Here is a 26,559-nt window from a genome sequence, read left to right as displayed (position 1 = left end):
ATGTGATTTCACTAATTAGCTGATCTACCCAGCTTAAGAGTAAAATCAGCTGATTAAGTGTGGCTGGAAAAAAATGTGGCAGGACTTTTACTTTCTGAAGCTGGACTTTTACACCTCTGTGTGATACTCACCGATAAGGCTTGCTCTTGAAATACTCCTTTAAAGGAACACGGCAACGTTTTGGGAAATTAGCTTATTTTCTGTCTATCCCAGAGTTAAATAAGGAGATACATACCCTTCTCTGTGTGCAATAACCCAGTCTGATACTGTTAGCCTAGCTTAGCATAATTCACTGGAAAACAGAACAGATCAGTAAATAAATGATGTAATAATGCTTTTCATTCTTCCCTTTTTTGTGCTGAGGTTGTACTCTCTTGTGGTTTCAGTAGAATGTTCTGTCTGCCTGGTGCTATTGTGTATGCGAAACTCGCATATAAAATGTTTACCAAAGAGAAATAAAGTATTCAGGTAGACAGGCAGCAGCTCTGGGAATATATTTAGCCTTGGCTGCTTGTCTCACACAAGAGTGGCAGATATGTTGTGTACTTGGCAGTGTTGTTGTCAAGTGCCCACAACACATGACTCAAAGAAACCCACAGGCCAGATTGATTGTTTTGTCATGTGAAGAGGACTTTTTGTGATTTCTCCTCCCTAATTGCTATGCAGTTCACTGTGTGGTTCTCTCCCGGGCAGCAGAGCAGGCGCCCAGTCTGGCCTGAGAATAGGGGAGGGCCACCGCTGTGGGCTCACGCTACACTCTGATTGAGTGTTAGTATTGACTCTGAGGATACTCCAGTCGAGTATTAGTATTCAAACCCAGAACACTCCGATGGATGTTTGTATTCACTCTGATCTACTTACTCTGAGGATACTCCAGTTGAGTATTAGTATTCAAACCCAGAACACTCCGATGGATGTTTGTATTCACTCTAATTTAGTGTCTGTATTCACTCTGATCTAGTGTTAGTACTCATTCTGAGGATACTCTAATCGAGTATTAGTATTCAAACCCAGAACACTCCGATGTGCACATGCACATCATTTGGAGAGAGGCAAAAAGTGTAGGCCTATTAAAAAAATCTTTTATCCCAATACCATGAGCATTCCTAAACAAACTAGCCTAAGTGACAACACACACACCTGCTGAGCAACTATGTTGTGTAGGCCTATTTAAACGTATTTATTACTTTTCTATCATTTTAAAACTTTAAACTTGTTTTAATGACATATTCAATGTGGCTGAGATGTTGTCTGTAGGTCCATCTGTCTTGTATGTCTGGTGAGCCAAAGAAAACTTTCCACCACTTTCAAAATAAAAATTATTCTATTCTATTGTAATTGAGGGTATTGGATATAAGGATTCCGCTGAAAAACTGTAGTGTTCTCGCAAACAACTCGCTTGAATAAGACAGGATACCATGTTGTGGTCTTATCACCCTCTCACACGGTGAATAGCACGGATGATTTGTATATCAATCGGACCTCCCTAAAAAAGAAACGCCATTGTGTGAGAAATAGGCCCCAGCAGCGGCCTTGTGGAACGTAACAGTTCCATCTTGTTAGAGGACAATTTCCTCATACACAATGGTCATATTTCTATTCCCATTAACAAATATTCAGTGAAATCATGTAACAAAAGATGTCTTACATTAACGAATAAAAGTAATTATCGGGGGGGATTCATGCTTCCTTTCAGAAATCACTGTGATGTGCAACCCAGACATGGTTAATATTACTATGCCAGTATTGATTGTGTTCATAAGCATGGAACAGTCAATGTCAATAAAACCTTTAACCCCATGAAGCCCTCTGACTACTAGCAGAGCCTCTCCTTTTCTCCTCATTCTTCAGGGAGTTCATTTTCAGCCACTGACGTCACACCAGGACTGCTAAACTAAAAAGACCCAAAGCTGCACCAGTGCCATTTATGAACATTGTGTGGCGGTCTTGAGGCTTCACCCAGACTACAGCAAACGCCCGGCCCAGAGTGGCTCCTGATCCTGACCAGATCCTTTCCCAAAGTCAGACGCTAGCTGGGAAAGCTACAAACATGCAGTGGAAAGAGACTAACCTGTTGCCTAAGTGATAAAAACATAACATGGGAAAATTAAGTCAAGGTCTTTTAATGATGTTTAGATAATTGCAAATAGTGTACTACTGCAGAGCCCCTGATATGACAAGGCAGACATAGAGGTCATCTATGACAGATGTTCAAGGTAACATTTATTCCAATTCTGTTTCTAAAGTTCCAATCATGAGCTTAAGACACCATCGCATTCCAATTTTTCTAACCGTTTACAAAGAAACAAAGTTGTCTCTACTGACATCCAAATGCTTTTTTGCAAAAAAAAAAACAAACAAGAAAACATTTGACTTTCAAGGAAGCTTGTTCCTACTTTAATCCTGATTTTTTTTTGTGGTCCTGAAAAGACATTGCTAATGCACAAGACAAGGTCAGGCACAAACCAAACATGGAAGGAGTATTTTCAATTTAAGGTGATGGGTGGTAAACTCTTTAAAAACAAAACAAAAAAAAGAACACAAATGTACATGAACAGGAATGCCGATAAACCGGAGGTTTGGGTGAGGGAAGAGGCTGGGGCAGTCAGAGGGTGAAAGATGGAAGCGAAGATGGACACCACTCAAAGCTGGCCGCAGTCAGCGATAGCGATCTTGGCGGAGGTCTTGCCACTGCTGGATCCCTTTTTCTCCATCGCTTTCACAATGTCGATGCCCTCCACAACCTTGCCAAACACGACATGCTTGCCATCAAGCCTACGGCAGAAAACACAGAATATATTTACACACCGAGACCAGGCTAGACCAACACAAATACACATTTAAACCAGTCTGGAATGGGAAGTCTGGATGGGAACGCAGGCACAGGGCGTCACAATGAGCTGAAGACCTGTAGCGAGAGATGCACATTGAAGGCCCTTAAACACCAAGTCACCTTCCATTTTGGAAACGGCCACCAACTCTACTCCCCATTGTTTTGAGGGAAGCCACTCAATTTCCAGTCTTAACACACACACGCAATCTCACTGGCGATGGGTAACCACATTAGCAGTGAATAAGGCTGAGTCAGAGGGCAGCCATAATGACTTGCATGGGATTATGATTACAGCACAAATGTGACTGCTCTTTGGATGCAGGGTTGTGCACAATTTGAATTGCAATTCTGCTTCCTGTTTGCTACCTCAATTGAAATTCAAGAATTTAATAGGAATTTAAGAGCCAGTTTCAATTCAATTCTGGAATTTTGCACAAGCCTGTTTGGATGGCTTGCAGAGCCTGCAGAGCCAATGTGGGTGGTTAGGGGTGTTCTCACTGCCCTCTAGAGGAGATTTTTAGAACTGCTTCTGGATCTCACTTGGGGTGCATGGCCATTTACATTCATTCACCACACACTGCCAGTTTCAGCATACAATTCCACAGTACGTGCTCTCCGCTGGCACATTATTCAACCAGTTGCCCTATAGGGGGGAGTATTCACACCTAACTGCCCCCTGTAGAATGTAGCGCCAGCAGACCAGGGTGGACAGAGGGCCCAAGCAGTGGTATTAAGCATTTACCAGGTGGTGTCGGCAGTGCAGATGAAGAACTGGGAACCGTTGGTGTTGGGGCCGGCGTTGGCCATGGACAGAGTGCCCAAACCTCCGTGCTTCAGGGTGAAGTTCTCATCGGCGAACTTGTTGCCATAGATGGACTTGCCACCAGTTCCGTTGTGGTTAGTGAAGTCACCACCCTGAAAACACAAATTACAACAGTAATAAGACCTAAAACAATATTTCATATTAAGTAACAATCAGGGGACAAATTACCTGCAGCTGGGCATAGCTTAAAAGCACCAGGAGGCAAAACGTGAATTTTCCAGCTTTCGCAACACGCATGCCTGAAAACCCACTTGTTCCACATACCTGGCACATGAATTGGGGGATGATGCGGTGGAAGCCGGAACCCTTGTAGCCGAAGCCCTTCTCGCCAGTACAGAGGGCTCTGAAATTCTCTGTCGGAAGTCAACAAAATGGAACTCAGTACTGCAAAGCGGTACTGACGGCACCCCCACACTGTCATTTCTTTAGGTGGGGGCATGGTTTTCTGTGATTGGGATACATTTAAGCCAATACAAAACAAAGTCATTAGAGAAAGCTCCAACTTTAAACTGCAGCAGCACCAAAAGGACACATAATGTCACTGGGGCAACAAGGATACATTACACAACACTGTGCACAAACCCAATATTAAAATGAGCATCTTACCGGCAGTCTTGGGGACAACATCAGCCCTCAGCTTTTTAGATGTAAGGAAAGAGAAAGGAGGAATATTAAATTACAGTGTTCAAATTTTATCCAAACTCTTCTAGGTGTGTAGGTCACACACATCAAAAAGTGTAAGAACTCGCGCATAAATAGGCATTTCATATTGAGGACCGCTGATGTAAAGAAATATTTACATGCTTAGCGGAAACACGGGTTCCCAGTCTTTTAAGGTCATCCACGCCCTTCTAACGCCACTCCCTCGCTTTTATTTTTACACATTTCCTGTTAAAAGGCTTCCCCATCAGGAAGCCAACGTTCGCTCCTCCTGCACATCACATACGCAGTCAAAAATGAAAGATACTGGTCGAATCTGAACGTATTTTTGTGCCAATTCATGGTTAATAGTACTATATCCAGATCGGTTTTAACATCAAACTAGTTAAGAAGCAAAATAGTCGAGTCTTGCATAAATCGGGCTTCTAGAACTTTCATGGTGATCTCCCCGCCACTTTGATCTGCTACTGCGACTGACCATGGAAAGGAGACGATAAAAGGCGCTATGCGCACACAGTGCGAGTAATACAAAAGGGCCGGTAGTTAAGATGATGATTACTGCTACCAACTGGTTTGAGTACAATCTAGTTGTGACCTGAAATATGGACACATAATCGCTTTTACCGGCACAAGCAACACAATTAAAGATCAACATGTCTGCACATTTTGTACAGTAGGGTGGAGCACATGCAGGGTCTTCTTCGCGTGCTTCCATCGTGGTCGGCTATTGATGGAGGTGACTGCCCATCATCTCACTTGACCAATTAAAACACCCAGATAAAGCTAGTTCACCTGTATCCACTGCATACCGGTGTGTTGCGTTGCAGAGTTCAGACCATAGGGTTCAGACCCACCCTGTGTATGGAACCGAACGAAGATGCTGGCTTTGTGCCAACAATCCATGGTCATTTCTACAACAAATGGGCAGTAAATCTCGAAACGCAGTTATTTAATTAATATGTTCACCAAGCAACTATTAAAGATTCATTCGAGTTTGTTGAACAGCTTAACTTCATACCCCTCCCTTCCTTTCCAAAATGGCATCTTGCGCTATGAAAAAAAAAAAAAATCTCGGGTGAAAATGGCGACGGCATTAAAAATGTGTGCTCGAGTACCTTGCTCCCTGAAAACAATTCTTTCGCAATGGCATAATTAAACTAATGTTTCTACATTTATAAGATACATGTATTAAATACATTTATTAAAACATATGGAATCTTATCCATGACCCGTCACCACCTAAGCCTAGTCGACATAAAATTAATATCTTCCCATCTGCGACGAAATCGTGGGATGGCTTGCTAACGTTAGCTGCTACTGATCGAAGAAAGCGCCGCATACATACAGACACACACGCACGAGATCGCTGTTCATTGAACTCCAGCTCCATTGGTAGCCGGCCCATCATTACGGAACAAGAATGAATATCAGCAGTTTCCGTTAACAAATGACAGAAACCGATCAAACTAATTTAACAAATCAAACATTTTTACTGATAAACAGGCTTCTATAGCGAGATAACGTTAACGTTATCAATCTAAATTGATAACTTACACGTTGAGACACACGTTTGGGCTTGAGACTTTTCTAATCGCCTTCATATGAATTTACCGTGCAATTTCACTACCGGTTTAATTGTGAAACACGTCAATCAATACGTGAAAAGGTTTAAACGAACGTTGAGCCGCCGGCATTTCCTTAAGGAAACAAACGACAATGGCAGACTGCTGTCAAACCTTCACATGCACGTTTACCTTTAGTTCAACTTACCTCCATAACAATCCTGCCCATGGGTGCGCCATTGCTAGTGATGTCAAAAAAAACTTTGGGGTTCGACATGGTTGCTGGTTACTAATTTTATATTACTTGCCGAAGTCGACTCCAAAATGTGCCGCAGCCGCTCGAGACTACAACGCTGTGTGAAAACTAAATATATAGAAGCGGCCAGGGCGTCAGTAAGCGGCGAGGAACCAATGAAAACACCGACAAAGCTGAATGACCTGCACGTCGACCAATTGGATATCGTATTGTTGCATACATTACAGCATGTTTCCAATTTCAAGCAAACCCTTTAGATCAGCAAAGTTCAGCCGTAGAGCATATGATTGACGTTAGGATTCACCCATTGTACTGGACAAAAATGACCACACAAAATTGTAGCCAATGATCTGGGAGAAACCGCTGTGGGTGTGTACCGACATTCGCGCCAGTCGTCGGTCGATAGCGCTTTTCACACTATGAGGGCGTCTCTCCTCTGAAACAAAGTCGCCATTACTGAAGATATGGTGAAATATACAAACTGGACATTATAACATCCACCACGTCTGTAATATTCATACGTGTTCCTCTATTCATAAAACTACAGTGACGACAATCATACCCTATACGTAGTTTTCAGTTTCTCTCGTTTTTCTTAAGTCCTCCAGGCGTATCTGCAATGAGCTGCTGTGGTTAGCTGAAGTTAGCATGAGACGACCATGTGCCAAGGCAGCTAATTAGTAAGGCTTGTGAAGTAATGAAGTACTTTCGAGTGAGACCCGATCCTCAAAGTGTACACTTGTACATATAGCCACTCCTTTCTGATACTTATGAAAGAGAGGGATGCGGGAGGTTCATATGAAAATGACGTGGATCTTTGGATAAAGACCTCTACCTGGAACAAAGAAATTCTTGCATAACTACTTCCTAGGCGGCAAAATAACGTGAATGCAACACTTTGGGGCTTAAGTATTTACTTATAAAACATAATGGAAATATTTCACATCTTTAGAAAAACAAATCGAGTTCAACTTTACAGGTTTAATTCAATTGTCAGAACGTATAGATTTCACCAACACATAACAAACATTTCTTCAAACATTGTGATTAATTAACAGTGTGTGACTGCTGGTCTCAAGTTAAATTCAGCGCCCTGACCTCAGAGCAGAGGAGAGGCGTCATAGTCACAGACTTCGGTGAAGATTTTTTCCATGACAAATTCATAAACATTGCTAGTACTCACACAAGAGAGAGGCATACAGTTCCACCAAATATCTTTAGAATTATAATAATAATAATAACGATTAATTACATACTTAATGTTCAAACTGTATGATACACAAATGTCTTAAAAACCAACACAAAAAACATTGCACATCCAAAGAAAAAAAAAACTTTTGATGTCCTAGACAGTTTATAATACAAACTGCACACAGCTGACAGTGCCCAGAAGACATTTTTAAAATAATAAACTCAGACAAGATAGGAAATAATTGTAGACATCACTCCTCTTCTCCAGTTTGCTGGTTCTCTTTTGGACTCCAGAGCACAAGCAGAAAGCAGGGAAACATGGGAGAGTGTCGGAGAGTTTTATTGTCACTAAGCTGTCCACATGGAAATGGGATGGAGGGTACATACTTCAAAAAAGTTCACAGCTGTAACAATCGCCTAATTTTATATCTGTACATGTTATTCAAAAACGTCCTTCTTTCCATTCGTTTTCAGTGTAGGTGAATAATAAAAACAATCCAGGATATAGCCTACCCATTCTTACAGGCTAACACATCCTGATTTGTTTGTGTGTGTGTGTGTGTGTGTGTGTGTGTGGGTGGGTGTTTGCTTTCTATTCTTTATGTGGTATGATGGTGTACAAAATTTGGATCATTGCTGTTTATGGGGTCGTTCCCATTCAGGTTGTAGTGACTTATACTGCAACCTTGTACACTCGCAAGAGACAATAATTTCCTTTCCTCAGTCAGATGCTCTTAGTCTAAGAATAACTCAGGCTTCATTCTTGCACTTGTACATCTTTAAAAGTCGGAGGTCACTTGGTCTCATGGAAATCATTTCAATTTCACTGTATATAAATTGTGTCTAGGTTCAGCTTGATACAATTAATATAGACTGAGGGCTTCAAAACAAAACACCTGAAGAAAAGCAGAGGAGCTAACACAACAGAGAACAGGAATACAAAGACTGGTGGAAAAAGGAAAAAAATAATAAGAAAAAAGAGACAGACAAGCCTTAGCAGGGAGTGGAGATGGTCAAACGTGAGTGAGTGAGTGTGCGTGCGTGCGTGTGTGTACACGCACTTCTCATAACAGAATCACAACCTCTTCCCCCTGCCCACCATCTTACAGTACTCAGAGACCACTGAGAGATTTTGGCATTCTTGCCCCTTCCCCCCAGCTACCATTTGAGCAACACTCTGCTTCTGTTCCCCAGGCTATGAAAAGATGGTGCTGTGCACGTGTGACAGATGTCATAACAACTGTCTCCCCCAGACATCTGACCAGTCCAGCGCTTTAGATTTTAAGGGTCTTAGAGGCTGAACACGATCCCAGCTCACTCCAGACCAGACGGTGCCCAGATCTGCACCCGGTCCAGTTTCGGCTGGACCAGCGCCAAGCCCAGCTACTCTTTCAAAACCTTCCCATCATTCTAATCATCTCAGAACCTTTTCATCATTCTAATAATCTCAGAACCTTCCCATCATTTTAATCATATCAGAACGTTCCAATCAGTAATCATTCTGCACTTAGGGCAGGCCCTCGTTCTGGACTTCTCACATGGGAATTTTGACACATACTCCTCTGATAACCCAGAACAACAATAACAAAAAACATGAAACTATTTTAAGGTTGTATGAGGAACCCAAATCCACATTTGTAGCAAAACACATAATTATGGCTTTGTGATCAGAGAGGGGTACTTCAGGGATTTAGAGAGTACAATGTTTAAAAAAAAAAAAAAAAAAGAACAAAAATATCCAACTGCTTATTCATGGTGGAGGAGGAGACAGTCGACTCCATGGACCAAGGGGCGTTCCTTCCGCAGCAAAACTGTGCACATTCAGTCAACATTTAAAACCACGTTTTAGCTCTTCATTCATAAATTATTGATGGAGGGAGAAATCTGCAGGCTTTCCTAAGTCCACAAAGACAATGAGTACAAACACTGACCAGTCCTGGCTCCCCCGGGCTTCAACGAGGGACTCAGTATTTAAAACTTGCCGAATAAGTACTCATGGATACATTTTCCAAAATAGCCTTATTAAAAATGCAACACTCCGTCGTGTAATTTAAGAAAGGTGGTGTCCTGTTCTTGCCTTGGTACAGGTGTCCCCGGCATTACATATTAAACACTAAACATGAGTCTGTATTCAGATCAGCTGGATTCCAACAAAAGGGATTCGGGTGGAGGGTGAGACTTCTGTGTTAGGGCGTTCAAAAGGAAAAAAAAAGAAGAAAAAAAAAAGGGGGGGGGGGGTGTCCACAAAAGTTTTAGATGCGTGCCATAGGCTGAGACGTGCCACAGGCTGAGACGACTGCTGCAGTCCTTCAGGTCAGCATGTCCCGGTACCAGGCAGGGTCCCTCATCCTGCCCTGGACAGTAGAGGGCGCTAGAGAGCCTCTGGTCCAGTCCTGGCTCGGGTCTGTTTCAGAGCCGGCAGGTCCCTTTGAGGCAATGAGTGGAGACGCCCATCTTTCTATACAATGTTGCAGAAATATATATATATATATTTTCACTTATTTGTATGTCATATTCCATCTGGGGTTGGGTGGCACGGGACGCGGGGTACAAAGTACGGAGTAAGTTTGAGGAAGGTGTTGCTGTGCTGCACGAAACCGTGCCATAGCTGAGGAGGTCTTGACTGGATGTGGTTGGCCTTGCTGCAGGAGCAGAAGACAGTGGAGGTGGAGGCCCGGAGAACTGGACACATCATCAGTTGCTCTCAAAGAGGGAGAGCAGGTCGTCGTTGCTGTTGTTGGGGAGGTCGGGCGGGCCCAGATAGGACAGCAGTTCATCTGGGTTGGTCAGCTCTGGCAGCAACTGCAGGGGTCAGGAGAGGTGGGGTACAGGGGTCAACATGAGGTGGAACAATTCAGGCTTCAGAAAGTAAAAATCAGACCACGTTTGTTCTGACCATTCACTAAACCTGATTGTAATAGAGTACCGAAGTGTGACGTTCCGTTTCCATGACTGCAGTGTCACTGGATCTAAACAAACTTTCGAAGTAGCATCGACAGCATTGCATTTAGACATGTGGGATCGTTTCTACCTCATAAATTGTTTTTAAATGTAGGCTATAGCCGTTTAAACGTGTTTTACCTACTAGGCAGCCGCTTAGCCACATAACACGGATTCCCAGTCAGGTGTAATAGTAAGAAACAAAATCCCAGTGGATATTTCACATCTTATCAAATGCTGATGGCTGTTAAGAGTGACGTTTTTGCCTCAAACATAAAGCTAAGATATGTCCGTGAATTTAAGGATTTTAAACGCATGCTGTTACCGTAAGTTGCAGGTCTCTTTTACAGAGGAAACCTATGCTAAAATAAACTTGATAGTCACAGAGTTTATAGTGTTGGTTTCAATATATGTTGTAGTATGTGATTCCTACAGTGTAAAAAAATATACTAACATCTTGCAAACGTAAAATTATTTCAATAGATTAATAAAGCCACCGCTACGGTCACTACTATGGTTAAGTTGATTTGTTTAAATCCAGTGAAATTGCTACCTTGACAACGCTATGTCTTACTTAGTGAAATCAACTTGGTCAACGTGGGTAGACATTATGAATTATAACTTCAACCTATATCTTTACAGACTATAATATTTATGAATGTGTTAGAGTATGCATACACAGGAGTCAAAATGAACAGACATGGTGTGTGTGAGTGTGTGTGTGTGTGTGCACATACATGTATAAGAATGTATGTATGTATTGTTCTATTTTCCAGTCTTCTAACTAAATGTTTTTGTTACTAATTTGAAAAACTGAAAGACTGGAATAAACCAAACCAAATCAAAGCTGGAGAAATGGCTGACATTTTCTCAGACATCTCAGGGCTATGCAGAGCTTTCCATGAGAGTTAACCACCGGTTTTAGTATTTAAACCAGGAATTAATTTCACACCATGAATGTTGACCATGTGTGTTACTGTTGCCAAAGAAGGACAGTGTATCTAACTTGTTACTGCTACTACAGTAGACTCTTTCTCCCCTCTTCAGCCTGAGACAAATTGTTGCAGCATAGTTTGTGCTGGAAAAAAAAAATTCCTCATAAGGCTCTTTTTCTTGAGAAATCGGCAAGTAAGCCTGGATCGAGAGTTCTTTTCCACAAAACTTGAAATGCTGCACATGTCTGAAATGCTATGCTAGTAGATACAAGCCAGTACAAGTTAGCACATGGGCTGTCAGTTGTTGTGCCATCCCTCACCCAACACAGCCCAGACACTGGCAGAGTTACACAGGACTTACATCAAGCGCTGGCTCTGGAACATCGCCTGGGCCGCCCAGTCCAAACGCGTTGTCCGGGTGCATCCGGGAATTCTGGGAAGGGCCGCGTGAGTGCATCTGTCCTCCGGGGCCGCTGAGGTTGCCGTTGCCGTGCATGGCCTGCTGTTGCTGTTGTTGCTGCTGCTGCTGCAGGTTACCGTGGCCAGAGTCCATGCGGCCTCCATGGCCCATCTACAATAACAAAAAGGGCAAAAGGAGAACACTCACTATCAGTCATTTCAGCCCAACATCCCTTAACATCGTCTCTTTACAGAGTATGTATGTGTATGAGATATTGTATGCAGAGTAGACATAGGTTACTGTAGTAGGTTACTGTATGTCTGTCCAAATGCGCTTTTCTCTCTCTCCCTTTTTCTATCTTTCTGTGTGTGTGTGTGTGTGTGTGTGTGTGTGTGTGTGTGTGTGTGTGTGTGTGTGTGTGTGTGTGTGTGTGTGTGTATGTGTGTGTGTGTGTGTAAATATATTTCATTTATAATGTTTAAGTGCTTCTGACTGCATTTATCAATGTCCTCTTATGTGTTGATGTAAATAAGTATGTATGTGTGTGTGTGGAGTTTAGACTGAGTAATCTATAAAACCTATTGAACCCTGCTAGAGTGTGAGAGACAGGTGCAAGTGACGGGGCCCTGGATCTTAAGCTGCTGTCGCCTACAGAGCCTTTGAAAAGCCCTCCATTCACATTCACATTCACATTCACACACACACACACACACACACACACACACACAAACACCATGCGGGCACGACAGACAAATTACACTCTCCAATGTTCATGTGATAGTGGCAATATGCAAATTGTTGTGTGTCTGTCAATTTGTTCCTCAAAGTGAGAGATAAAAGGAGTGTGTGTGTGTGTGTGTGTGTGTGTGTGTGTGTGTGTGTGTGCTGTTGGATAGCACAGAAGAATTTGACATGACACAGGCGAGCACACCATTAACTGGTTTAGAGAAGGAAAAAAAGAGAAAAAAAAAAAAGAAAATTTAATTGACATAACCTGTTCCTCCAGACACCTGTACGTAACCAGGGCGACCAGGGGCACTGCTGAGTCACTCAGAGACGGCCGTCAGGTATAAAGGTCAACCCTAATCTCTGCTGGCACACAAATAGTGTGGCAAGATCAACAGCGTCGGGGTTGCGCCTCACGCCTCTGTGCACTCTACTATGGGCATCTCAGCGTGGCAAAGCTGCTCTCAGAGCAGCCCTATTGGTCAGCGCCAATCTTAAAGGTACACGGCGACTTTTTGGGAAATTAGCTAATCTGCCGTCTACCCTACAGTTAGATTAGAGGACACATGCCCCTCTTTTCTCTGCGTGTGCAATAACACTTCAGCTCACTGCTGCTAGAGTTGATGTCTGTTACTGCACCACTACTTCATGTGAGAGTTGACAAAAAGGATCTCAGTAAAGCATGTGTGGAAACTACAGTGAAAGTTAAGTGAGTGAGGAATTTGTGCAGTATGTGCGTGTGTGCCTGTGTGTGTGTGTGTGCGTGTGTGCCTGTGTGTGTGTGTGTGTGTGTGAGAGAGATGATGTCTGCACCAAACTCTGGATTAATGACTGATTTTCTTAACCCTTATCAGAAAACATACACATTACACACCTAGGATATTGAACACACTCATTAAATGTCTTATCTGCCTTTGTATGAGGCACAGCAGGACACTCTTCTGACATCAATCATTCATGCCAGCTGGGTCAAGAGACTGAATGCAGATAAAGGTTTTGGGTAAGTTGGTTTTCGATGTAAAAAGGTTTGAATACAACTAAAGCAAACAAAGCTACAGCCATTTACTAATAACTTCCGGAAAATGCATCCTTTATTGATTTCTAAACCACTCGTTGGAGCTTCACCATCTTGAATTATCTTTTCGAGTTAAATTTCAAGCAACGCTGCCTTGACTTTGGCAGTCACAGTTTCACTTTGCACTTCTCGTCTATTTTGGCCTAGCTGGTGACATAACGACCAATTGTCAATTGAAAATGAATGCCTCTTGCAGCTAATGTCTCCACGGGGTAAACTTTTGGCCTTCTGTGAAAGAGAGGCTGGCTGCTGTGCTGTATGTGTGTGTGTGTGTGTGTGTGTGTGTGTGTGTGTGTGTGTGTGTGTGTGTGTGTGCGCGTGCCTAAACCTCAGGCCCTCTGTGGGAGAGAGGATGCTGTGCTGTGCTGTGCTGTGTGTGTGTGTGAGTGTGAGAGAGAGAGAGTGTGAGTGAGTGAGTGAGTGAGTGAGTGAGTGAGTGAGTGAGTGAGAGTGAGAATGAGAGAGTGAGTGAGTGAGTGAGTGAGTGAGTGAGTGAGTGAGTGAGTGTTAGTGTGTGTGTGTGTGTGTGTGTGTCTAAACCTCGGGCCCTCTGTGCGAAAGAGGCTGGTGTCTGGTCTCAGGGTAGCGTGCGGAGTGGGTCTCTGGATGGGGCTGGTGGGGCCTCACCTGTCCAGACATGGGGTGTCCCACGGGCTTGTCCGGCGTGAGAAGTCCACTGGGGAGGTCCGACTGATAAGAGATGGATGGGGGGCCCGAGCCGAACTCGCCCATGGTGGGGGTCCCCGGGGCATTAGGAAAGTCCGAGAAACCGGGCTGCTGGTTAGAGTAGCCTGACCCGCCTATTAGGGAAGGGCCGCGAGAGGAAGTAAAGGAGAGACAGAGAGAGAATGGTAGAAGTGCGAAAGAGAAGGAGAGAGGGAGAAAGAAGGGAGAAATTAGAGAATAAAAATGGGAAAGGCAGAGGGAGGACAGAGGGTAAATTAAAGAAAAAAAAAGAGCGAAAATTAATTTTACAAACAAAGAAATAAAAAATGATGTATATAAAACAGTCAACATTGCTGAGAAAGTTAACTGATACCACTTTAGAGACACACAAGTTGTCTAAACTGTTTATCTGATTCCACAATAATTTTAAGGACACATCCTGACTGCCCCTACTGAAGAGGGTCTGCTGACCAACCTTGGCTGGGGTACTCCGGTGTGTGGCTGCTGCCCCCCTGTGGCAGCGACTGGTATGGCGAGGAGGCTGGGCCCAGCGCTGCGATCATCTCCATGACGCTGGGCAGGATCATGTGACTGGGGCTAAGGGTGCGGCAGCGCTTAAGAGCAGGCCCGTCTGGATCCTCTTTAATGTGCAGATCCGGTTTCACCGGCACCGGCTTCCAGCCGCACACCGGGTCAATGGTGATTTCCTCATAGTCAGAACTTTAGCAGAGCAGAGAGGAAGAAACCACTTTAGATTCTCACAGAGAGACAAAGACAATGACACACACACACACACACACCATAAAAACACACGTGCACACATGCACAGACACAAACACACATACACATTTTTGTTCACTGGTGTTGTAGGAAACTGGTCCCACCCAAGGCTGGATTGTATGGAAGTGTGACTAACAGTGTGAAATGGGTGTGGACGAGCATCCCTTGATTCTAACCTACCTAATCGAGAGAGAGAGAGAGAGAGAGAGAGAGAGAGAGAGAGAGAGAGAGAGAGAGAGAGAGAGAGAGAAACTGTGTGTGTGAGAGAGAGAGAAAGAAAGAAAGAAAGAAAGAAAGAAAGAAAGAAAGAAAGAGAGAGAGAGAGAGAGAGAGAGAGAGAGAGTGTGTGTGTGTGAGAGAGAGAGAAAATTGGAATACTCACTTCTGGATGTAGATGAGAATACCCAGCATGTACTGGTCAACCTCCAGTCCTTCTAGAAGAGCCGTTTTACTTCAAGAGAGAGACACACAGGCGTCAAGTCAGACCAAAACAAACAAACAAACAAACAAACAAACAAACAAACAAACACTCTGACCACCTTTCTCCCCTCTCCTTTAAGTCACAGATTGAACTTTATTTACACTGACAATGCAAAAGAAGGCTGAGCACTGAGCACTCAAGACTGTCTCTGAGAGGCCATCCAGAGGCATTTGCTGATTCTGTGTGTTACAACAGATAAGTGTATGCCAGATCAGGGCCATATGAGTGCCATAACAGGGCCAAACCAGAGGTTCAACTCTCCTAAAAGGACTTGTGCTGTATTGTTTAGTCATCGTGTTATAGAGAGGGACCGCTAAATGATAGCCTCAACCACTGACTGCTGGTTGTGTAACACAACAAAGCTTTCGCTAAACACAGCCAAAGTTGAAAAACTGGAGAGTTTATGATCTGGCAGACACTGTTTACAGTCGAACCACACAGTATGACAGGGGTATTCAATTAATCTTCAGCGAGGTCCAGTTACGGAAAATTTCCTCAAGCAAAGGTCCGGAGCATCATAATGTTTAACGTGCGTGTTTAGGCTATGTATATGTATGTATGTATGTATAATATTAGGATGGATGGATGGAGCCTATTTGTAGATAGATAGATAGATAGATACTTTATTGATCCCCAAGGGGAAATTCAAGAAATAGAAGATTGTAGGCCTAGGCCTAATGTTTAATGTGAAATAAAATAAATAGCCTAAAAGGCAACATTCGAAATGAGAAATAAGGAAAGATAAGAGTAGCCGAATTGGGGAGAAATAGCCTTGGCTATTTTTAAGATCTTAACGTGAACTTAAAATAAAATTTGAGCTGAGACAAGGATGGATATTCCACAGCTGGTTCCTTGAACCCATTAATCAGCAAGTTTAATTAAATTTTTTTAGTTTTTTTTATGTTGACCCAAAATCCTGGAAACCCAGGAATATCACGTTGTTGGGCAGTGAATGCATGTAGGCTTAACTAGATTGTGGTGGATCAATCATATTGCCTTTTTAAATCGTAAAATATTCTGTGGTCTCAGTTCACTGTTGAATGGGCCTAGCCTACCCTATGCTTGCTCAAAATATATGCTTTGTCTAGTAGAGGTGCTTCAAATTGGCGCTTAAAATCGCCTGTCTCAGAATATATAGAAGAGGTCCAGGGCAATTCTGCGCAAAACTGTCACATCCATATTTAGTTGGCGTTACGGACGTGACAGTTTTGCGTGGTATTGCCCCCGTATCGTTATATAAAGCTCTGTTCTCGCTGTCTAGCTAGCTCCTCTTTGAGCAATCGATGATTTGAAAATAACTTACTTATCGTTAACTTAGATAAGTTTCTCGTCCCGTCTCCTCTCCTCGTTCGTTTCAGGCTGTCAGTCTCTTTTCCATAGTAGGCTACTTTACTCACTGACTCGACTTTATCAGAATTCACAGATTTCACTGGCTGAGTAGCAGCAAGCGAAATGATGGTTCCTGAAGCTCCTGAAGTAAATGCTGTTATCCTAACCAACGAAACATTTAGCGCAGCTTTGAAATCTTACGTGAAAATCTAAATTAGGCTATTATGGTCTGGATCCGGATAGGATCACGTCACGGTCCGGACTCGGACCGCTGTCCGCCATTTGGTGATGGCTGCAGTATGACATAACAAAAAAATCTAAAAGGGTGTGTGTCTGTTTGTGTCTGTTTGTGTGTGTGTGTGTGTGTGTGTGTGTGTGTGTGTGTGTGTGTGTTGAATCTTACTTGCACACAGGGCAGCGCCATGTGCCTCGCTCACAGTTCAGCTGTAGGTAAGACTCCAGGTCAAAGCACTAGAGAGAGAGAGAGAGAGAATATGTAAAAATATGAAGAGAAAGAGAGATAATGTAAAAATCTCACAGCAAAGCTTTCAAAAAGAATAATCAAAACAGGCATTACTGCAAAACTCTGCTGTGTTCTGAACTATGGCATCTGAAGAAATCCATTTATAGAACTATATAGTCAGACAGAGAGGCACAAGGTTTCATCAGCTGGTGAACTCCTTTTGAGCACCACGTAAGCCAAATCTTACAGTTGGTGTAATAATGTGTGCCGGTGTCTCATCTTTATGTCTCTCGTCTAGATCTAACCAGTGCCCCCACTCCTACACGGTTCAGTCGTTTTCTCAATTCTCAAAGACTCACTCTCTCTCTCTCTCTCACACACTCACATACACACAAAGAATCACAGCCTTGAACAGATCTGATGAGAATATTGTGCTTGCGGCTTAACTCAGTGATATTTGTCTGGAGTCTGACTCTCAGTTGGACACGCACATTCAAACTAACCTGTCTGTGTCTGCAGCCTGGTTCTCCATTACTCACACACACTCTCCTACTAAACCTTTAAAAGGCTGGTTTTGTATGACACACACACACACACACACACTAACCTGTATGTGTCTACAGTCGTGTCCACGGGCGGGCAGCTGGATTCGGCGGAAGGTGATTGGACACTTGAGCGACACTTTGATGCCCGTCTGTTCCACGCCGTCCTCCCCGTTCAGCCCCGGCGTCCCAGGGATGGTGCCACTGCTGAAGTTACGCTTGACTGCACAGGAGAGAGAGAAAGTGGACGGGAGAGAGAGGGGGAGAGAGAGAAAGAGGAGAGAGGGAGGGAGAGAGAACGGAGGGGGGAGAGAGAGGGAGGGAGGGAGGAGGAGGGAGAGAGTATAGACCATAAGCGGAGGAATATGAAAGACGCTATGAAAACTCAATTTGATCAGGAATACAATAAAGGCATTAAAACACAACACTGCAGTAGGTGGCAGAGTGTATATATGTGTGTGTGTGTGTGTGTGTCCACTCACTCTTGGTGACGCAGTGCTCGGCAGGAAGCAGCCTCTTCTTCATGAGGCCCTGGAGCACGGAGCGAACAGAGGGCCTGTGGACCAGCTGCAGCACAAACAGATGAGACTGCACACGCACATGCAGCGAGCGAGGGAGAGAGGGAGGCAGGGATGGAGGGAGAGAGGGCAGGTGGGAGAGGGAGAGGGGGGTGGAGGGGGTAGAGAAGAAAGTTTTATTTTAACTGGATTGAATTTGACACTGCACAGTACACACACCCATTAAGAAGGTTACGCATTCAGATAGATACAGCAACACCTTCAACTACACACATACACACACACACACACAAGACAGACTGCAAAAACACACACACACAGACAGTAGACACACACAGACACACAGTGGTGACTTACACAGCAGCAGGCGGTGACGGTGATCTGGATGGTGTTGCGTCCCGGCTGGCACACCTGCTTCAGGTAAAGGGGCTTATGGGAGGTCTTGTTGTCCCCGCGCTCAATGGTCAGAGGCGTGGCGTTCACGCTCACCTGCACCGACGCCGGCCAGTTGGTGTTCATCTGCCGGTCCTCATGGTGGTAGCACTTAAACTGCAACTCCAGGTCAGGCCTGCGCAAACACGCGTGCACACACACACACACACACACACACACAGAAATACAGACAAGAGCAAACATGATTACTCAGACTTAAAACACTCAAATATGAAATCAATATGAAATTTAATGAGTGGTGGTTGGGTGCAAAAACATCTTTTTTTAATGTGTGTGTGTGTGTGTGTGTGTGTGTGTGTGTGTGTGTGTGTGTGTGTGTAACGCACCCGCTAATGCACCCGCACCCATCATGACAGCTGGCGAAAACGCAGAGAAGTAAAAGTTGCAGTTTAAGTATGGAAGTGATCACGATAGGATGTTCTTTTGATATGTATAGGATGTTCTTTTGATATGTATGGGATGTTCTTTTGATATGTATAGGATGTTCTTTTAATATATATGGGATGTTCTTTTGATATGTATGGGACGTTCTTTTGATATGTATAGGATGTTCTTTTGATATGTATAGGATGTTCTTTTGATATGTATAGGATGTTCTTTCGACTTGTACATAGACACCTGTTTTAACTCTAAGCTGTTGAAATATCCCAAACCTGGGGTTTCAATGCAAACTTATCGTTATTGTGTTTGAGAGTCGTGGGCATGTGCACAAACTTGTTTTACGATCTGTAATTTCTTCCCCTGTGTTAAGATCCAAATAAAAGCATTACAATATGTGTGCTTGTCAGAATCCCTGACTGAGCACGAACATATGATTTCAGGAGACAGGGTCAGAGGCACCACCAAACAGACTGAACTTGGCCCGTGACTGCTGTGCCCGTGACCACTTCCATCTACTGCCCTCAGGGTCAGGTCTTTCACTGGCTAGATGCTGCACATCTACTACTCCTGGAGTAGTCCACTCGTCTGTCTGTCTGTCTTTCTCTTGTGTGTGTGTGTGTGTGTGTGTGTGTGTGTGTTCGCTGACTCTAGGACACATGCTCAGATTGTCTGCTCCAGGGGTAGCGAGTGACACTATGCTGTCCACCTCATGCTGACCAACAGCAGAGGCTCAGGTTGCTTCACCTCTCCACCTCCTAAAGTCTCAGTGCTTTTCTCAAGGACGCGCAAACACACAGCCAGGGGGCGCCAAACTCCAGCTGGGAATACTAGATTCCTCATGGTTATCTGCTCTATCTGAGTGAGTGTGTGTGTCTGTGTGTGTGGATAACATGCAAGTGTGTGTGTGTGTGTGTGTGTGTGTGTGTGTGTGTGTGTGTGTGTGTGTGTGTGTGTGTGTTACCTCATAATAAGAGTCTTGTAGACGGAGTCTCGCAGCTGGAAGACATGGTTGCTAACGGCTAGGTTGTGCTCCAGGCGGAAGGGCTCTAGCACCACACCGTCCCGCACAGGGAAGGTCAGGCGAAGGTCATCGCTAGGGTTACCTATATACAACAGACACAACATGGAATCTTCAATAATAACATTCTAGAAAAATACAGGAAATGAAATTAAGGAATATTAAATGAAGTATTTGAACTTTTAGTCCGTCACGTCCATATTACTCAAAGGAAGCTCAAGAAAAGCTCAAAAGAGCTGTGTGTAGCACAAAACTCAATTCACCCCCCCCCCCCCCACCTTCATAAACATCATTACATTACATTATTTGTCCTTTATCTTATGGACCCCACAGATCCCCAACCACTAGACCACCACAACGTCACTACAAGGTCAAGCCATGGAATGGGTATCACTTGTATAGTATAAGTATATACACCCTTTTGATCCCGTGAGGGAAATTTGGTCTCTGCATTTATCCCAATCCGTGAATTAGTGAAACACACTCAGCACACAGTAATCACACAGTGAGGTGAAGCACACACTAATCTCGGCGCAGTGAGCTGCCTGCATCAACAGCGGCACTCGGGGAGCAGTGAGGGGTTAGGTGCCTTGCTCAAGGGCACTTTAGCCGTTCCTACTGGTCGGGGTTCGAACCGGCAACCCTCCGGTTACAAGTCCGAAGCGCTAACCAGTAGGCCACGATTGCCCAGCAACTTGTACTCTGGTATCTCAGTGCTCACGGACCACAGAATCAGCACTAGCGGGCCCTGGGCCACTTCAGACGACTGAACCCAGACTTTCATTATGGTGCAAGCGACTAACGTTTTGACACACAGCGTCAACGACTTGGTTTGACTCTGAGGAAGACGTTGTGCGTCAAAACGTTCAGTCGTCTGAAGTGGCTCAGGGCTGCTGCTCATTAAAGGACCACTTCAAGGTCACTACAAGGTTGTGGTGGAGTGTGAGGTGGCGAGTTCAGTATAGGAATGCAGAGGTGAGGAACCTGCAGAGGCTGTTCCCATGCTTACCTGTAGGGGGCTGCATTGAGGCGATGTTGGGCTTGACGTCGGGGAGGAAGGGTGACTTGACGTCCTGCCCCGGCGACATGTAGGGGGGCATCGAACTGCCCGGCGTCATGGGGGGAGTGGGGTTGCCAGGCAATGGAGAGCTGGGGTAGCCTGGCATCGTCCGCCCAGGCTAGAGGTGAGCAGAGATAAGGAACAGGTTAAACTGGTAAGGTTATTACACACCAACACACACACACATACTGTGCATAGATGAACACTCCATACACACACAGACACACACTAATATGCACGTGTTTATGGAAACAGACACACTGCACGCATGCCTGAACGTATACAATCATATAATTATCAATATGTATGTACGCCTACACATAACAAACACATGTGCATTTACTGTACAAGAAAACACACACACACACACGGTATACCAAGTATAACACGTGAGATACTGAACAGCAGTGGATTTAAGTTCTCTTTCTCTCCCACACATGTTTATGAAAACACAGATACACTATTATGCATGCCTGAATGTAAACCAAAAATGTGCATTTGCAAGAAAACACACACACACACACAGTATACCAGGTATTCAACGTGAGATACTGAACAGCAGTGGATCTCTCTCACACACACACACACACGAGTACTGCAGCACTAACCCCGTTGACGGCAGCCTGTGTGAAAGTGTTGTACGGTCCCCCTCCTCCAGCGACTGCAGATGCCAGGCTGCTGTGAGTGGCACCCTGCCCGTTAAACTGGTCCGCCTGTGGGGAGAGCTGAGCCATTAGAGCCCAAAACACACACACACACACACACACACACACACACACACTTTATTCAACATACTGTAGCTCAGACACCAGCCCTCTAACCTTTGCACACTTATGCATACAAATACATAAACACAACACAAACTCATCAACACTGCCAGTACAACGAAACACGTACACTGACACAGACACACACACACAAACAAACAAAATAATCCTCCTAAATACTAGCCCCCGTTGGCATCCCTTATGGTTAACATGGCTAACTAGCTAGCCTTTGTGCATCAGACTGAGTCGGCCGTCTCCTCTCACCTTGTAGTACTGGCCGGGGTTGCTGGGTCCGGTGGGGTACTGGCTCATGCCCCCCGGCTGCATGCCCATCCTGTGGGAGGGGTAGGAGGGGGAGGGCGCCGAGCGCTGGGGGCCCGCACCGTGGTACTGCATCGGCTGGCCCGGATACGGCCCGCCTCCGGGACCCATGCCAGGCCCACACTGCTGCCCAGGGAAACCCTACAGAGAGAGAGAGGGATAGACAGGGGGGGTAGAGAGAGAGTGAGAGAGTGAGAGAGAGAGTGAGAGAGAGAGAGAGAGAGAGAGAGAGAGAGAGAGAGAGAGAGAGAAAGAGAAAGAAAGAAAGAAAGAAAGAAAAAAAAGAGAGAGAGAGAGAGAGAGAGAGAGAGAGAGAGAGAGAGAGAGGTCACACAGAATATCACTAACCAGTAAGCCTCTCAGTTCAGACTGGAACACTCTACAGGTCTGTGCAGCAACTAGCATCTTTAACTAATTTCACTGGCACCAGCTTCAATGTTATTCCTCATTTGTAAGTTGCTTTGGATAAACTGACTCAATTGTATATACTGCCAAAATAAACAAACGAATGCTCTAGAGAAAGCACTAGGCACCAAGGTAACCGAAAACAAAGAAAAGAAACAAAGGCAAACAAAAACTCTGAAATTCGAAACAGACATTGTTCTGATCTGTTCATGAGGATTAGTAAGGGCTGAGCTACACCAGGCACGTAACTGAAGCGTTCCGTTCGCGTTGCGTCTGCTGCAACAATTAGCTTCCACTATAATCAATGGAAGTAGCTACACCAGACGTGATAGCGGCGGGTACGTTTGAAAAAAAATGACTATTCATCTAAAATGGATTTTAAGCGTCGGAACGCTTCAGTTACACGCCTGGTGTAGCTTCGCTGTAAGAGAGCAATGATGGAAGGACAAATGCACAGCTCTGGTGCGGCAGGGCACACCGACACCGCTTGCTCCAAAGACCTGTAACGTTAAGTGTTCTAACTTAACACCTCACACACACACACACACACACACACACACACACTCACATCAGAGTTATACGGGCGCTTGAGGCCCTGCTGGTGTCGTGGTGGTCCCGGCTGTCCGGCGTAGCCAGGATGCTGCGGCATCCTCTGGCCCTGCGCGGGGCCGTACATGGGGCCCATGGAGGGGGGTCCGCGCGCTCCCACCATCCCGCCCGGGCCCATCCCCCCCGGCCCCATCCCTGGGGGGCCCCGAGGGCCCGAGTGGGACAGGAACTGGGTGTTGTAGGAGGAAGCACCACCCATCTGTGGAGAAAAGGATCAAAATAATTTACCAAAACACACACACACACACACACACATACGCACGCACACGCACACAATGTCAAGAGAAGGAAGAAACTATTTTTGAAGAATAATAGTGAATTCCACACCCTGTCTGATGGGGAGGGCGCTGTAATAACAGCTGCAAATACACACATGTGGAGCCAAGACTGGGGCCGACACACACACACACACACACACACACACACACACACACACACAGCCGTAGGAACACGCACGTAGGCATATGCATGCACTCAGTGTGTGAGTGTGTGCGTGTGTATGTGTGTGAGTGTGTGCGTGTGTATGTGTGTGAGTGTGTGCATGTGTGTGAGTGTTGTGCGTGTGTGTGAGTGTGTGTGCAGAGAGCTGGGGCAGAGATGAGGGGAGGGCAACTAGGTCAGGCCAGTGAGCCATTAGCAGCGGAACCCAACACACAGCCGTCGCCACTGTGGTTATGAAGTCACGTCTCCCAGCCAGCACACAGCCCGCACATAAAGCACACAGGCCAATCAGAGAGAGAGAGAGAGAGAGAGAGAGAGAGAGAGAAGGAGAGTGTGTGTATGTGTGTGTGTGTGGAGGGGGGTGTTTTTAATGAGTGAGTTCATATGTGCATGTGGATGCAATTAGTTGTTGTGTACGTTTTGAGTCATATGTCTCTATATCATGTATTGTTTTTGTGTATTTGCGCGTGTGTATTTGTGTGTGTGTGTGTGTGTGTTGGAGGGCTATGTGTGTGTGTGTTTGGAGGGCTATGTGTATGTCTTTGTGTGTGTGTAAATTTGTGTTTGTGTGTGTTGGGAGGGCTGTGTGTATGTGTGTTTTTGTGTGTGTGTGTTGGAGGGCTATGTGTATGTGTGTTGGAGGGCTATGTGTATGCAGTGAAATGCTGCCATGCTGTGTGGGCTCATTGAGCTCAGCACTGAGGGTGGCCTCTGCCTGCAGTTCCCTAAGTGTCCAGCAGAGAGTGCAACACTGAGCAGGAGAAGCTCTTTGTTCCCTGCGTCTCTCTCACTGTTACACAAGCAGGGCAGTGGCAGAAACCTGCCTTTCTTTGTGTAGCATATCTTTGTCTACATCTGCCCACCACACACACACACACACACACACACACACACACACACACACACACACACACACTTTCATCTTCTGGGGACAAATATACTGAGCGTGAACCTGTTTGATGTCCTTTAACTGACTTTATTTGTTTATTTATTCTCCTCTCCTCCATGCGCTGTTGCAACGCATCCATCAACAGGAGGCGTGCGTTTTTCTTTTTGATAACAAATCTTACCGGGCCATAGCTCATTTCCTGGTTCTGTTTCTCTTGAATGGCGGCAACCGTTGCTGTGGCGGTGGCGGTGGCTGTGGCGGCGGCGGCAGCAACAGCCGCGGCAGCGGCGGCCTGGGTGAAGTCTGTGGGGGGGCGGGCGCCATGGGGGGGCATGCCCATGGATCCCCCGCCGCTACTGGGGTAGCTGTGGAGGAGCGAACAGAAATCAGACATCAGGCTACATCAAGGGCTACCAGGGGCAGAGACTACAGACAGCTGAACTGAGCCCATCTAAACTACGGCTCGGACAGAGCTCAGCCAGAGCTGGACCAGAACACAGCCAGAACTGAGCCAGACCTGAAACAGACATGAGCCAGGTCAACACCGTAGTCATTTGCAGTCTGGGTTCTAAAGAATAAAATGAATATTGTTGTAATCTCTTTTGTGCATTACTGCAGTTGGTGCGAGTGTGTGTATGTGTGTTTCTGTATGCATTTTGTGTGTGTAGGTGTGCACATGTGCTTGTCTGCACTTAATTACAGTATATAGTGAATGTGTATATATACACTTGGGTGTATGTGCATTCCTGTGTGCAAGAGTAGGTACTTGTGCATGTCTTTGTGGGCGTGTGTTAGTGTGTATGTGTGTGTGTGCACATTATTGTGAGTGTATGTGTGTGCATTTCTAAGTGTGTGTGTGTGTGTGTGTGTGTGTGTGTGTGTGTGTGTGTGTGTGTGTGTGTGTGTGTGTGTGTGTGTGTGTGTGTGTGCGCGTATGTGCATGTAAAAGGATCTTGGCGGCTGCTTGTCAGAGACAGAGCCAACAGCACAAGCTGAAGCTGCTGAATCAAAACAGCCACACAGCCATGCAAATGAATCCAGAGGGACGACAGCATGGAGGAGAGGAGTAAGTGTGTGTGTGTGTGAGTGAGTGTGAGAGAGAGTGTGTGACTCAGTGAAGCAGGGGCGGGACTACCTCGCTGGTACATTCAGCTCTTGACACACACGCTCCAAAAAATAACTCTCCTCACGTTAGTGACGTAGACACACACATGTTCAAAAAATAACCCTCTCCACATAACTGACGTAGGCTGGCAGCTCTGACGTCTCCTCATCTCACACACACACACACACACACGCACACACACGCACACACAAACACAACTGCATTCATCCTCGGATTTCTCGTTGTGACCGTTCCCCAACCCCCACAAGATGCCCTTGAAGAGCACAGCTGCTGTCAGCCACCAGAAGGCAATTACACGTGTGCGCGTGTGTGTGTGCACGCATGCATATGCATTCACTGTATGTGTATGTATATATAATGTATAAGGGATGACACAATACCACTTTTTCAAGCCAGGTACCGAAACAGTTATGAAAACCTTGAGTATCTATCGATACCGCTACCAATAAGATACGGTCCTTCCCCCTCTTATTAAAACAACTATATGGTTAACACATTTGCCTGGATGCATGCTGAAAAGACAACAACGGGTTCAGTCCAGCATTCCCAACCATCAGACATCAATCAGATCCTATCCAATCCTATACAATCCTAATCCTAATCCTAATCCTATCGGACAGGCTCATTCCTAATATTGATATGGCTATGACTAAGGTGCTTGATTTTATATACCTGGGGCAATGGGTCTGAATTAAACAAATTAATCCAGTGATTAAGTGGTAACTGGCCCAATACTTTTGTCTATATAGTATATGTACATGTGTGTGTGTGTGTGTGTGTGTGTGTGTGCTTGTGTGGCCAATAACATGTATGTTTATCCCTGTACATGTGTATGTGCAGCAGTGTGTGTGCGTGTGTGTGCATGTGTGTGTGTTTGTTATGAGTACAGTGTGCAGTGTGTCCCTCACC

At 45.1% G+C, this 26,559-nt stretch overlaps 2 protein-coding genes across 8 annotated transcripts in view; both read right to left on the bottom strand.

The window, feature by feature from the left end:
• Positions 1-2,107: 2,107 nt before the first annotated feature.
• ppiab (peptidylprolyl isomerase Ab (cyclophilin A)) lies at positions 2,108-6,237 on the bottom strand. Its single transcript, XM_076284044.1, has 5 exons — positions 6,087-6,237; positions 4,263-4,293; positions 3,921-4,009; positions 3,576-3,748; positions 2,108-2,775 (listed from the first exon to the last, which is right to left on the bottom strand). The coding sequence occupies exons 1-5, from the start codon at positions 6,153-6,155 to the stop codon at positions 2,643-2,645; spliced, it is 495 nt and encodes a 164-aa protein (XP_076140159.1). The 5' UTR covers positions 6,156-6,237; the 3' UTR covers positions 2,108-2,642.
• A 794-nt stretch (positions 6,238-7,031) lies between these two features.
• zmiz2 (zinc finger, MIZ-type containing 2) overlaps positions 7,032-26,559 on the bottom strand; it is a 44,155-nt gene continuing 24,627 nt past the window's right edge. Inside the window, exons 4-20 of one of the 7 annotated variants that reach the window (XM_076284037.1) lie at position 26,559; positions 24,706-24,889; positions 23,154-23,393; positions 22,124-22,321; positions 21,701-21,805; positions 21,042-21,210; positions 19,976-20,117; positions 18,960-18,989; positions 18,538-18,748; positions 18,145-18,250; positions 17,728-17,885; positions 17,061-17,128; positions 15,230-15,298; positions 14,543-14,787; positions 13,942-14,201; positions 11,562-11,771; positions 7,032-10,127 (exon numbers count right to left, since the gene is read on the bottom strand). The exon at position 26,559 is cut by the window's right edge and continues 193 nt beyond it. In XM_076284037.1, the coding sequence (XP_076140152.1) occupies positions 10,020-10,127; positions 11,562-11,771; positions 13,942-14,201; positions 14,543-14,787; positions 15,230-15,298; positions 17,061-17,128; positions 17,728-17,885; positions 18,145-18,250; positions 18,538-18,748; positions 18,960-18,989; positions 19,976-20,117; positions 21,042-21,210; positions 21,701-21,805; positions 22,124-22,321; positions 23,154-23,393; positions 24,706-24,889; position 26,559 (2,504 nt within the window). In that variant the 3' untranslated portion in view covers positions 7,032-10,019. Of the gene's footprint in view, positions 10,128-11,561; positions 11,772-13,941; positions 14,202-14,542; positions 14,788-15,229; positions 15,299-17,060; positions 17,129-17,727; positions 17,886-18,144; positions 18,251-18,537; positions 18,749-18,959; positions 18,990-19,975; positions 20,118-21,041; positions 21,211-21,700; positions 21,818-22,123; positions 22,322-23,153; positions 23,394-24,705; positions 24,890-26,558 lie in introns of all 7 variants that reach the window. The other 6 variants (XM_076284036.1, XM_076284040.1, XM_076284039.1 and 3 more) reach the window with 6 other exon arrangements.

The sequence above is a fragment of the Alosa pseudoharengus genome, unplaced genomic scaffold (genome assembly GCF_046254945.1).
Source record: "Alosa pseudoharengus isolate Yale_2024_CS ecotype anadromous, Long Island Sound unplaced genomic scaffold, YU_APseudo_1.1 YU_APseudo_1.1_scf_14, whole genome shotgun sequence".
Taxonomy (NCBI): Eukaryota; Metazoa; Chordata; class Actinopteri; order Clupeiformes; family Clupeidae; genus Alosa; species Alosa pseudoharengus.
The sequence above is the reverse complement of the archived record's forward strand: the minus strand, read 5'-3'. Positions and strand labels throughout refer to the sequence as shown.

Bases quoted from the DNA above. Each gene is read 5' to 3' on its own strand.
- ppiab (XM_076284044.1), bottom strand. From the start codon at position 6,155: ATGTCGAACCCCAAAGTTTTTTTTGACATCACTAGCAATGGCGCACCC. The intron at 4,010-4,262 runs GTAAGATGCTCA...GACTTCCGACAG, and splicing joins TGTTGTCCCCAAGACTGCCG to AGAATTTCAGAGCCCTCTGT. The intron at 3,749-3,920 runs GTATGTGGAACA...TTGTGTTTTCAG, and splicing joins TCCCCCAATTCATGTGCCAG to GGTGGTGACTTCACTAACCA.